This window comes from Limulus polyphemus, unplaced genomic scaffold, assembly GCF_000517525.1.
Source record: "Limulus polyphemus unplaced genomic scaffold, Limulus_polyphemus-2.1.2 Scaffold4698, whole genome shotgun sequence".
Classification (NCBI taxonomy): Eukaryota; Metazoa; Arthropoda; class Merostomata; order Xiphosura; family Limulidae; genus Limulus; species Limulus polyphemus.
In genome coordinates this window covers 29,178-42,496 of record NW_013670308.1, presented here as the reverse complement: position 1 = coordinate 42,496, position 13,319 = coordinate 29,178, and the positions used below count along the sequence as shown (strand labels likewise).

The 13,319-nt window shown below is 34.3% G+C and overlaps 1 protein-coding gene across 1 annotated transcript in view; it reads right to left on the bottom strand.

Moving 5' to 3' along the window:
• Positions 1 to 2,254: 2,254 nt before the first annotated feature.
• The window catches only part of LOC106471559 (troponin T, skeletal muscle-like), a 34,489-nt gene continuing 23,424 nt past the window's right edge, over positions 2,255 to 13,319 (bottom strand). Inside the window, exons 9-13 of the mRNA XM_022400173.1 lie at positions 11,573 to 11,643; positions 10,577 to 10,598; positions 9,274 to 9,354; positions 6,418 to 6,731; positions 2,255 to 2,879 (exon numbers count right to left, since the gene is read on the bottom strand). Coding sequence (XP_022255881.1) covers positions 6,456 to 6,731; positions 9,274 to 9,354; positions 10,577 to 10,598; positions 11,573 to 11,643 — 450 coding nt within the window. The 3' untranslated portion in view covers positions 2,255 to 2,879; positions 6,418 to 6,455. The remainder of the gene's footprint in view (positions 2,880 to 6,417; positions 6,732 to 9,273; positions 9,355 to 10,576; positions 10,599 to 11,572; positions 11,644 to 13,319) is intronic.

Below are 13,319 nucleotides of genomic sequence, written 5' to 3'. Positions count from 1 at the left end.
GTGCCACCGGGGGGCCTCTCATAACAGGCGAGTGCATCTTAACAGCTGAGCTAAATGGTTTTTAAACTGGATATATTGTACCTTTTAAGTATAGCTTTTTTAATTTCGCGCAAAGCTACACGAGGGCTATCTGCGCTAGCCATCCCTAATTTAGCAGTGTAAGACTAGAGGGAAGGCAGCTAGTCATCACCACCCACCGCCAACTCTTGGACTACTCTTTTACCAACGAATAGTGGGATTGACCGTCACATTATAACGCCCCCACGGTTGAAAGGGCGAGCATGTTTGGTGTGACGGGGATTCGAACCCGCGACCCTCAGATTGCGAGTCGAGCGCCTTAACCACCTGGCCATGCCAAGCCTCCTAGTAAAGGCAACTGTCATTCCGTCTGCACAAGTGCGTACACTGTACCTTCACTTTGTTTGTCATAATAAAGATTTTGTTCAATTATTTACATTTGTCCAGACTTATTATTTTATACTTAAAGAAACTCGGTCAAGATATCTATTACAAAACACTCCTCCTATTTCTTGATAGAATCTCCTGTTATTTGTGGGTTTGCCTTTCTGACACTTGTGTATATGCAACTTATATATTTGATAAGTTTACGGGCTAAACGTCATCACAAATTAAAAAGGTGGAGAAGATACTATAGTTCTAGAAAGTTCTTGAACTTTAAGTGTTGGAAATATTTACGCAGAGTAATTGCAACTTTTCAACCAACAGTTCTTGTGAACATTAAGGTACAACGTGTTGCAAGCTTTTTTATTCCTGTATTTGTTTTCTTGCAAAAAAATGTGTTTGATTAATTTATTTTTGAATATTCAGAATTTTTTCACAGTCTTCGTTATATTATATAATTTGTAATTTTTAGGCCTACAGAGTACATGGTTCTAGTTTTCCGACCAAAAGAAGTAAATTAAGAGTTTTTTTTGTTTGCTGTTAAGCTCCAAGCTACACAATCATCTGCCCTCTAGTGGCACAGCGGTATGTCTGCGGACTTATAACTCTAGAAACCGGGTTTCGATACCCATGGTGAGCAGAGCACAGAAAGCCCATTGTGTAGCTTTGTGCTTAACTTCAAAGAACCAACCACAATAGTCTATCGATCTGTGCTCTACTAACCGAGTACATTAAAACCTGATTTTCAACATTATAAACTTTAAGACTTACTACTGAGCCACCGCGGAGCAGGTAAATATTTAGGGATTTTTTTTAATTCGAAAGTTTTTAAATTAAAATATAAAATGTTTTTTTTGCCGCAAAAATGTTAGTATGAAAACGGAATCAGATATATTTTTAACTGAGGCCTTATATGAAATGTCTTAAATAATTTTATCTTCCGTATAGTGTGGTTGGTTGTTTAGTTTGTAGTTAAACACAAAGCTACACAAGGGGCTATCTGTGCTCTGCCCACCACGGGTATTGAAACTAGGTTTCTAGCGTTCTAAGTCCGCAGACATATCGTATAGTGTGTATATCCGGCAAGTTAGTTATATAAAAAACAGGCTAAATTAAATGGATTTGTTATAATAGTACTCGGTTTTTGTTTGTCCTGAAAATGCGGGCGCACTTAATTTCAATGGATGTAAACAAAATACAGATGTAAATATACTTTAGCAAACATTTTGTACAGAAAACACATTAAAAACTTAAAGTCTTAAAAAGGTTTAACGTCAGGGCGTAGAATAACATTATAAGTTTATTTATTAATAATTTTAAGTACTGTAAAGTTTAGCCCTAACTAATTTAAAGCAAAAAACGTACAGAAGCTACAGTGTTAATTTATGTGTCTACCGAATATATGCAGTACTTAATAAAGGCTTAACTAATGTTAAGCCTAAGACAAGTGGAGTTAAAGATTTCGGTTCTGCGACTAGAATTCTTTTGTATCATTCTATAAATGCTATATTCAAAGAATTCCTGTTGCAATAATGAAACTAACGAATGTGGCCGCAAATGTCTCTGCTAGTTTATTCATATTTGAAGTTGCTTTTGTGTATATTCAAATACGCGAAATTATTTTATTTACCCTTTCGTAAGTTTTCTATTATATATGAGATCCATAAAACATGGATTTTTTTTTTCAAGAATTATTTATTTTTCATAAGATCAGAAATATTCCATTCAAATACATTTGTGGCAAAAAAAGGCTGGTAACATAATTTCTGATTCACAGAAGGTATGGTAGAAGACAAAGAGGTTAAAGTACGCTTGCGGGCACTCACACGTTTCTTGATTTGGTTATATCTTTAAAAACTTTGGTAAATTTCCAGAAAGTGCAACAAGTTAAAGCCAATGAATTACAAAAGACCATGAGTTGTGATTTATTTTGATACTATAAATTTCTCTGAAAACAACAGTAAAGTTTTACATGTTTTGAGCAGTATGACGTACAACATTCCCGAATTTTATTTAAATTGCAGCCTTTTCGGCTAAATGATTATTATTGTTATAGAAGTGTAACGATAAAATCATAACACCGGAAGACTCTTTCTACATCTTTTCTGAATAAGATGAGAAAAATCTGAGATCTTAACATTCTGAAGATGTCAATGAAAAGGAACAGACTCAACTTGCTCCAGGTAGGGACTCGTAAAATTGTTATCACAGGACTTATAGCACCAAATATTCAACCATCATTATACGATTTTTTTAAATCATTTACAATCGGAAAAAAAGAAATATTTTTTTTTACAAATTAGAGATTGCGCAAAACAAAAACAAAAATGAATGAATAACACACACACACACATCAGGAGATTCAGATTTCTACTACAGTCGGAACTTAAAAGAGAGAGAGAAGTATTATGAGCTGTCACAAGACCAACATTTTCCTTTGGTTCTTCGTATTTTGTCATTAGTATAACCGGAACGACCTGGTACCGAGAAAAACAAAACAAAAAAAGAATAAGCGACCACATCTGAGTAAGCAATATAATTCTATCTTCTATTAAGCACAATATATAAAAATTAAAGAGGGAAAAACTACAAGTTGGTTTGAAGAATATTAATAAAAAAAATCACAAAACTTTTATTTTTTTAATTTTCTCTTACGCTATAAAACTACGTTAAACCCATCAAAAATATACGTCCTTAATGGCTATTTTCATTAGCACAATTCTATAGAAAAATACAATCACATTTCTCTGCAATTGTTAAAAATAAAATAATTCTAGCAAAGTGCTCCAACTCATCAATGAAACAATAAAATGTTGTTTTGGAACGTTATATTGTTTTATTGGCTGTTCTGAAATTTTTTTTTCGGTATTAATAATAAAAAAATTATAGTCCACACGAAATACTGGTACTGAGAATGCTTTTCGCACTACATTTTGTTGCTGTTGGTTTTCTTTATGTGATTCTATTATATCAAATTTTATCTATTCTGAAAACTTGCGCGCACCTTCATATCTAAATGCGCATGCGCGCAAACTTATTACAACAGATGTAAACAAAACGCAGATGTAAATACACTTTAGTAGACATTTTGTACAACAACATATTAAAAGCTTATCAAAGTTTTTAAAAAAAGGTCTAACGTTAGGTCGTAGAATAACATTATAAGTAAATTTACTGATAGTATTAAATACGGTAAAGTTTAGCCGTAACTAAACTAAAGTAAAAAAATGTATACAAATTACAGTGTTAATTTATCGAATATAAGCCGATGCTTAATAAAGAATTAACTAATGTTAAGCCTAAGACAAGTGGACTTGTAGATTTCGGTGATTGCGATTAGAATTATTTTGTATTAATCCAGCACAGTGCTTCCCAAACTGTGTGCCGCAGAAGGGTCTCAGGCGTGCCGCGGCATTTTTGCAATTATTAAACAATTTTTATTTAGTAATGTAAGTTTATTATCCATTAAATACATTTTTTTTAACTTTCAAATGTGATTTATTTTCTCCTTGATATACAGCACAACAGTAATTTCTGCCTTTCTTAGTCAGGGGGGGTGCCACTAGGCCTGCCATATAGTTTGCTTGTTTTGAATTTCGCGCAAAGCTACAATAGGAAGAAAGCTAATTTCAATTAAAATGAATGTTTATACATACAATTTCTCTTAAAAAAGAGCCTGTTTCCATGTATGTGCATCTTTGTTTTGAATTTCGCGCAAAGCTACACGAGGGCTATCTGCGCAAGCCGTTTCTAATTTAGCAGTGTAAGACTAGATGGAAGGCAGCTAGTCATCACCACCCACCGCCTACTCTTGAGCTACTCTTTTACCAACGAATAGTGGGATTGACCGTCACATTATAACGCCCCCACGGCTGAAAGGACGAGCATGTTTGGTGTGACGGGGATTCGAACCCGCGACCCGCATATTGCGAGTCGAGCGCCCTAACCACCCGGCCATGCCGGGCCCCCTGCTATATGGACTTATTTATATGTGCCCCCAAAAGTTTGGGACATTAAAAGTGTGCCGCAAGCTGAAAAAGTTTGAGAAGCACTGATCTATGAATTTAAAGAAGTACTGTTGCAATAAAGATACCAATTTTACTTCAAATGTTTTGTGGATATTCCTAGTTATATTAATATCGTTGTATACCTTCAAAAAAATTGTTTAGTTCCATGTAATTTAGAATATAATCATATCCCTCGCTTAAATACAGTATTTTGATACAATAAATTATAACTTTGTCCTTTCATGAATTTTTAATACAATAGTTTAAAGCTTACTATTTTACTCTCGTGAATTTTAATGGAGCTGGAGGTAGAGACAGGCAAAGTTTTAATTAAGCCTTTGTGTTGAGATTTTTACACTGATACATTGTCTCCTGTGAACTCCATGTAAATGAAGTTCATATAAAAAATCAAAATCGGTATTATTTTTGAAACCAGTTGCTTATTAAATTAATTTATCAATTATTTTTAATTTGCATACTTATATATTGATAATATTTTCATTAATCTAAAAAAAAATCCTTTCATCAGTTCTTAGTTTTAAGCCTAACATGAATGATATTTTAATGGCCGTCATATAACGGGAAATAATGGTTCATTTTTCTTCGCAAGATTATATCTAAATAAATGTTTTATGAACACGTTTTCTAAAAATGAATTATAATCTAGTAACAATATATGTATGGAGAATGACAATCCTATTGCTAGTATTTAATTTTTTATGTATATTTAGTCATCTTTAAGTATTAGTTGATTAGCATTTTTACTTCTGTATATTTTTTATATTCAAATGTTCTTCTTGATAAATCCTTATAGATTGAAACATGCGAAAAACTGATTCTCAAAAACATATTCCTACTTGGTCAACTGTATGACACTGCAAGTTATTAATTGTGATGGTAAAGGCAGTGAATTTATTATGAATTTCGGAGTCGTCTCTTTGGGCTGTCTTCGTGGTTTTGGCTTTGTTAGCATGTTGGGCAGAAGAAGCATGCTTTAATTTGGACATTTTCAAATTTGAAATATGCTGCGGGTTATTATATAATTCTAGCCGAGGGTTCCGACTGCACAAAATTTAGCGATATTGCGTCAATGTGTCCCCTTGACAACCAAGCAAACGTAATGGGGATTTCCTCCAATTATAATTTTTGTGCGCCAACAGTACAAAGCGTGGGGCGCGCTATACCTAATTCGATTTTATTACTCATCACGATCTATACCAACCTACCCTCAAATATAATTATATGCCCAAAGTAGCGCTTCATCCGTTAAATATATGGTTGGAAGAAATTTAAAAAAGACGAAAAGTGCCATTGTTTCGTGCAAGTTGCGTGTCGATTAGTATCGCAATATCTGCGTGACAGACTAACGGCTTTTTGTCTTTATATAACAATAGACATAAAATAAAGAGACATCTATCCAATCCGTTGCATTCTAAACCTAAGCGTCTGTAAAATATTGTTACGACAGCGGAGGTCACGTGACTTTGGTAACACGTGATAAGTGTCTAGAAGGTTCATGAAGAGGAGAGTGCATTCTAGACGCCCTCTACTCTTGTATATAAGCGCGGCAAATAAAGCGAGATAATTAATTGGATAGCAGACAGAGAGATAGGGAGACAGATAATTGAGTCAATTCGTAAGTAAAGTGCGTGAATCGTTGTGAATTATAGCGTGTGTTGAAGTTAAAGTGACTGTGGAAATTAAGTGTATTGCAAAGTTATATGGAGAAAGAATAAACTAGTTTTATTTAAGAAAGGACTTGTATCGCTGAAGTTCTTCGGAAAGAATTTTTACGGGAAATTAACAAACGAACAGAAACGTAACAATATTAAAAAACAAACAAACATCTTAGTGGAATAACTAGTTATATAAATTAACAAAAAATTGCGAGTGTATATTTCAGTTAATTCTGTTCCTTAAATCTAACTTCAAAGCCACAATAATAAAAAAAAACTTGTTAGAGAAAACAAGTAAAGAACAGTTGAACGTTTTCTGTAAGTCTACTTACTACAAAACCATAATCATTTCAGCGTCAGACACCACACACTATTCCTCTTCTTCTTCCTCCTCCTCCTCGTCTTCTTCTTCTTCCTCCTCCTCTTCTTCCTCTTCTTCTTGAGCAGGCGTTTGCTCAGGCATGGAAGGCATATGTAGTTCCATATCTTCTTCTTCTTCCTCCTCGTGACGAGAAACACCTACCTCCTTATTCTTGGGAGCAGAAGGATCCCATTTCACAAGTTTCGATGGACGTTTTTCCTTAAATTGAGTCATCTTGTCTTCCCACATTTTCTCAAGTTCAGCTTCATAGGCGCTTTCCAAACCCTGTTTAAATTGTATGACACGTTGTTAAAGTTTCTGTTTAAATGAAAGAAAATCAAGATATTGTTATTTTTTAAGTCTTTATGGAGCGAAGTAGCTACACGGTACGACTGAATGCATAACAACAATGTATGTGATTTAACAATACACAGGCCAGTCAGGCAATTCAAACGATATGCTCGATTTATTGCTTTCTCACACGATTAAATGGAATTATTATTATCTGGTATACATGATCTGGATTTAATATACTCGTTGAATCCATATAATATTATATATTCTTTGGATTTCACTTACTATACCACTGAGTTATTATCAGCTCACATAACACTGGATTGTTATATTCTAGTATACTATTAGATTATTATCATGTAGTATATCGTGGGATTATCATACTAGGATATAATAATACCACTAGATTATTATTACCTAGTACATTGTTAGATTATTATTATTATTACCTAGTACATTGTTAGATTATTATTATTATTATTACCTAGTACATTGTTAGATTATTATTATTATTATTACCTAGTACATTGTTAGACTATTATTATTATTATTACCTAGTACATTGTTAGACTATTATTATTATTATTACCTAGTACATTGTTAGACTATTATTATTACCGACTATACCAATAGAATATTACTACCTAGTACATTGTTAGACTATTACTACCTAGTACATTGTTAGACTATTACTACCTAGTACATTGTTAGACTATTACTACCTAGTACATTGTTAGACTATTACTACCTAGTACATTGTTAGACTATTATTACCTAGTACATTGTTAGACTATTACTACCTAGTACATTGTTAGACTATTACTACCTAGTACATTGTTAGACTATTACTACCTAGTACATTGTTAGATTATTATTACCTAGTACATTGTTAGATTATTATTACCTAGTACATTGTTAGATTATTATTCTATTACTTATAACTGAAACATATCTTGGAAGAAAGTACAGCGATCAATAACAACAACAAAAAACATATTAATGTTAAAAATCTTACGCAGTTAAAGATATGAAGAATTAAAAATGTTTTTTTTTTAGTGGATATCACTGTTAAAAATCAATAATCACCTACAAACTACCACGTAAGAGTAAGACTTTTAGGCAGCGTTTATGGCCTAAAGATTAGCGTGCTTTACTTCGGATTGGAGATTCCCACTGCCGCAAAATCACGCTCCGCACTTTGGGGCAGTGGATGAGTCATAAGAATGTAATCCCACTAATCGGCAAGAAGTAGACCCAGAGTTTGTATTGGATGTTGTTGACTAGCTGCCTTCCCTCTATCAACTCATATTTTGGGGATGGTTAATGCAGAAGTAGTCCCAGAGTTTGTATTGGATGTTGTTGACTAGCTGCCTTCCCTCTATCAACTCATATTTTGGGGATGGTTAATGCAGATGGGCCTCAGTGTAGCTTTGCGCGGATATTCAAAACAAACCAAATTATAAATGTTTTGCCCCAAATGGTTTTGATCAATGTTCTATATTGTTTAATTTGGGGATAGGGGGCAGTTTGCCGGCACTTATATAACCCACTGCTATAACTGATTATTAGCTTCTTTGTTAAATGTTTAATGAAAATTTAAAATGTTTAATAACCAAGAATATAATGGGAATGAAAACAGATACAAGGAGTTGTTTGTTTATTGTTAAGCCTAAAGCTACACGTTGGACTATATGTTCTGTGCCAACCGCGGGTACCAAACCCCAATTTTTAGAGTGGTAAACTCCAAGACTTACCCCTGAGCCACCTGGGGAGGGCCATAAGAATATATGAACATTTGATTTTCCCCAGTAGCATAGCAATAAGCTAGAAGGCTTGTAACGATCAACTCCGAGGTTCAATTCCTCACAGTCGACACAATATGGAGAACTACGTTGTGTAGCTTTGTGCTTATAACAATAGGAAGAAAGCTAATTTTAATTAGGATGAATGTTTATACATACAATTTCTCTTAAAAAAGAAGCCTGTTTCTATGTATGTGCATCTTTGTTTGTTTCTGAATTTCGCGCAAAGCTACACGAGGGCTATTTGCGCTAGCCGTCCCTAATTTAGCAGTGTAAGACTAGAGGGAAGGCAGCTAGTCATCACCACCCACCGCCAACTCTTGGGCTACTCTTTTACCAACGAATAGTGGGATTGACCGTCACATTATAACGCCACAACGGCTGAAAGGACAAGCATGTTTGGTGTGACAGGGATTCGAACCCGCGACCCTCAGATTGCGAGTCGAGTGCCTTAACCACCTGGCCATGCCGGGCCTATGTGCATCTTAACTTGAAGGTTATCGAAACAGATTTTAGTTAAATGTGTAAAACATGGGTTATATGTGCTAACCGCGGATATCTAAACTCAATGTTTAGTGTGATAAACTCGCAGAGCCAACGGGGTGAGGAGTTAGTGAGTTAAAGGATCAACTTCGTACAAAAAGTTTGAACGAGTGATCAGTGAGAAATGTGTTGTTAATGAAACACGTGCACGGAAAGCAAAGATATATATATATATATATTGTACATACACCATCAAACAATTCTCTTTTGTCGCCGTAGGTTCGTCTGTCAATACGTCGTTCGTACTTGCTTGCTACCTGGATCTTAGGCTGCGGAAACACGTAAAATATATGATACATAAAACACGTCAAATCAATAACTATCACATATTCGACTGTCAAAATTACTTTTAAAGTCAGAATCCATTTTGTAAGCAATTCCTTTAAGATAATTTTTCAAAGCCTCCACGATAACATAGTGCACAATTTCACGAGCTGATGTTTTGGTTCTTAATTTGAACTAAATAGATAAGTAATGGACAATTCGAATTTAATTACATATTCTAATATAAACCATAAATTTCAGAGAGGTAATTTTCGTCAACTCATTTTTCTTCTGGCAAAAAAACAACAAAAAAACCTCTATTTTTATTTGCATCTTGGGTTCTTCGGCTAAAAAAAAAAAAAATGTGTAAAATGCAAAATGAAAATAGTTAACCTAATCAATTTTCAATTACCTCACTGGCTAATTGAGAAAGATAGTAGAAATAACTAAGCAGTAAAGGTTCAGAGTTATCCTTGCAAGAACAAATCACGAGGGTAAACAATATAATAATGATACAGAAAATAGTTGCTTTTTAAAATTTTATTTCTCGTATCTTCGAACTTTGAGGGAAAATGATGGGTTCTAATAGCTGAACTAAATGACTAATATCTAGTTACAGGGACTATTTACTCTACTCATGTTCTCTCAGAAACAAAGCTCGGTTTAAAGCTTTACGGAATTATTTATTTTTTTAGGCACCAGATCTTTGGTAGAATCACATTAGATGGCGCTAACAGCACTATAGTCTACGCTGATGCCTCTTGAATTTTATCATGTGTCGAACGTAAACTAAATGCGGTTATAACTGAGTTACTGCATGTAGGTAACTCGAACTTATTCAAAGCTATCCACCCATTACACTAGTAAGGACAATTATTTTATCGCGCCCAATTTTATGTAGTTTCATTTGCATAACACACCTTTTAAAACACAAAAACTATTTGTATGTATTTTTTAGAATTAAAACTAAAATATAAAAATGTTTAGAACTTGTCTCGAAAACAACAGGAGGGCAAGATAAAACAAGATTGGAATGAAATATTTGACATGATGAATTTTTAATGAACATATACACCAAATTTATTGAACTAGATATAATTCTAATAATAATTGCTTTCCTGTTGCTTTCTGGTACGAAGTGGGAGAATAAAATTTACTCAAACTATCTATTTTATAGTGAATGTTATGGCCTAGACGATATACATATATAGTACCCATTCTTCTTACCGGATGTTTTCCTTGCAAAGCCCTAAAAAAATAAAAAATAAAATTAATTGAAACACTACAGCAATTAATAAATAATTAAAACATCATTCTTATAATGCAACATATTTGGTTTTCACTTTATTTGTAATTTCAACAAAAAGATATCGTTATCACACATTGAACACACCTTGATATTAAAACAGACATAGTCAACTTTAAGCATGCCTAACCGAAATGTTACAACATTCTGAGTAGAATTATCGTCACCGAACACAAATTTTTCTAGCTACATTTTTATTAATCAACTTGAACAGATTTTAACTCTTAGATCTGACATTTGTAATACAAATCACTTCGAATGCAACTTTCTTCTTGATTTGTCCATTTTCAGATCTATCCTTTATTAGGCCTATTCTATTATAGTACTTCGCCAGTATTTGGAATTTAAATCGTAACTTTTTGAATATTGAACCACAGTTAGAAAAAAAACAATCTATCCGCTATTTATTTATTAGCCGCGACATAGCGGCACATAGAATGGCTCGAAGTTGTTGTTTTTTCAAGTTCAAACGTTTAGCTCATAGCTCCATCTCTTGACCGATTTGAAATCTAATTACAGCCGCGGCTATTGAATATTATTCCCTCTTTTTTCTTTTTTTTAACTGGTATTGTACTGTACCAATAACGTACATTGCGGTTGTAGCGGACATATACTTCGTTGTACTGTACATATATCTATATAGCGACATCTTTGGAGAGATACGAGAAGTATTTAGAAGTAGGCAAATGATCGGGTAAATAAACTTACTACATTAGGTTCTCCCTTACTAGCAAAATGTAATTCGTAAAAACGAGGCTTTATTTCTAGAAATTGTACATTTGAAATATTCTAAGACTTTACTGTAGCTTAATGTACAATTTCTAGAAATAAATCCTCGTTTTTAAATATAAATAGCTCTTCGTTAAATACTTCCCAAGTACTTTTACGTGTATCACTAATGATTATTTAATACTCACTCAGGATCCAATCCCTTCTTCAAGGCCTTGTTTCGATTGATCTGTCTCTGACGCTCAGACAACTCCTTTAACTACAGTAAAAATATTTGACTTAGAACTTAGATCCCTAATCAACTATCATCTTTTCAGCTGTAAAAATACATTTAATTCGTTTTTTTTTAATATAATTTGTTTAAAATCAATCGTTTTTAAGCTTAAAAAGAAACATACTGCTCGTGGTGTAACTAGACCTCATGAGGCTCTGAAGACAAATTACATGGGAGTCTTTAACGAGTGCTCTTGACTGTTGTCTAGGTCACGTGGATTTGATCCAACCAATTAGATACATGCATATTTCCACAACTTCATGCGCTAGTGTTTTTAAGCCTTATTTTTGTATATAATAAATAATGAAAACACCAGATAAAGAAAATAACCCAATAACTGAGGCCGGAAAAAATTTCCTTCTACAACTTATCAGTGAATATCAAAATCATCAAGACAGTTTTGAACTACTTTTAACCATGGCCAAAAAACAGTTCGCACCGATTCATCCCATACATAATACAGAAACTCATAACTTCCTTTACAGTATAAAACACACGATACAAACCCCAGGAATAACACAATAAGTAGGCCACCTACAACTAAATCATACACATCACCTAGAATAAGGTATCACAAGTGTATTAATATGGCGTATATGTAAAATACGCGTTTGGTAACCTAATCCAGTTCAAGTGACGTTTACCAATGAATCGTTCGGGGATTTTAATGCAATCAAAGTAGTGCAGTGACAAGTTTGTTTCTTTGTTTGTTTTGAATTTTCGCGCAAAGCTACACGAGGGCTATCTGCGCTAGCCGTCCCTAATTTAGCAGAGTAAGACTAAAGGAAAGGCAGCTAGTCATCACCACCCACCGCCAACTCTTGGGCTACTCTTTTACCAACAAATAGTGGGATTGACCATCACATTATAACGCCCCCACGACTGGAAGGGCGAGCATGTTTCGTGGACCGGGGATTCGAACCCGCGACCCTCAGATTGCGAGTCGAGCTCCCTAACCACCTGGCCATGCCAGGCCGCAGTGATAAGTAGTACGAAATGCTACAGGTGCAACATGGCCCTGAGGAAGGAACTAAAATCAGTGTTTTTAATCTAGTATTTGAGCCCCGATTTCTTGAAGTTTACGTGTAGCATTTATCAGTTTTAAATATAAACCGTTAAGGAGGGAGAAAAGGATCAAATTTGTACCCGATCCTCCCAGGTTGCGAACAGTAACGCGGCAAACACCGACACGGGAACACACAGCTACTGGAGTTTTAAGACCATTCCTAGAAATGTGGCAATAAGGATGTCTTTTTTTTTTTCCTGTGATTTTACGTATTATATTTGAAAGTAAAAACTGGCAAATAACAAAATAAATACCTAAAACCGATTTGTAAAAATAAATATCTGAAACCGATTTGTAAAAATAAATATCTGAAACCGATTTGTAAAAATAAATATCTGAAACCGATTTGTAAACTTTAGTATATTTTTTAAACTTTTATCGTTTTCTTTTCACTCGAACGATCATTAGTGTCGAGTCCCCCCCTAGGGCGTCAGCGGTAATTTATGGAGTTGCAAAGCTGAAATCCGGAGTTCGATTCCTCGCAGACAGCCCACTGAGTAACTTTGTGCTAAAAACAACATTACAGACCGAAAGGATCAAGCTTACCTGCCCCCCTCCAGTGGCACAGAGGTATGTCTGCGGACTTACAACGCTA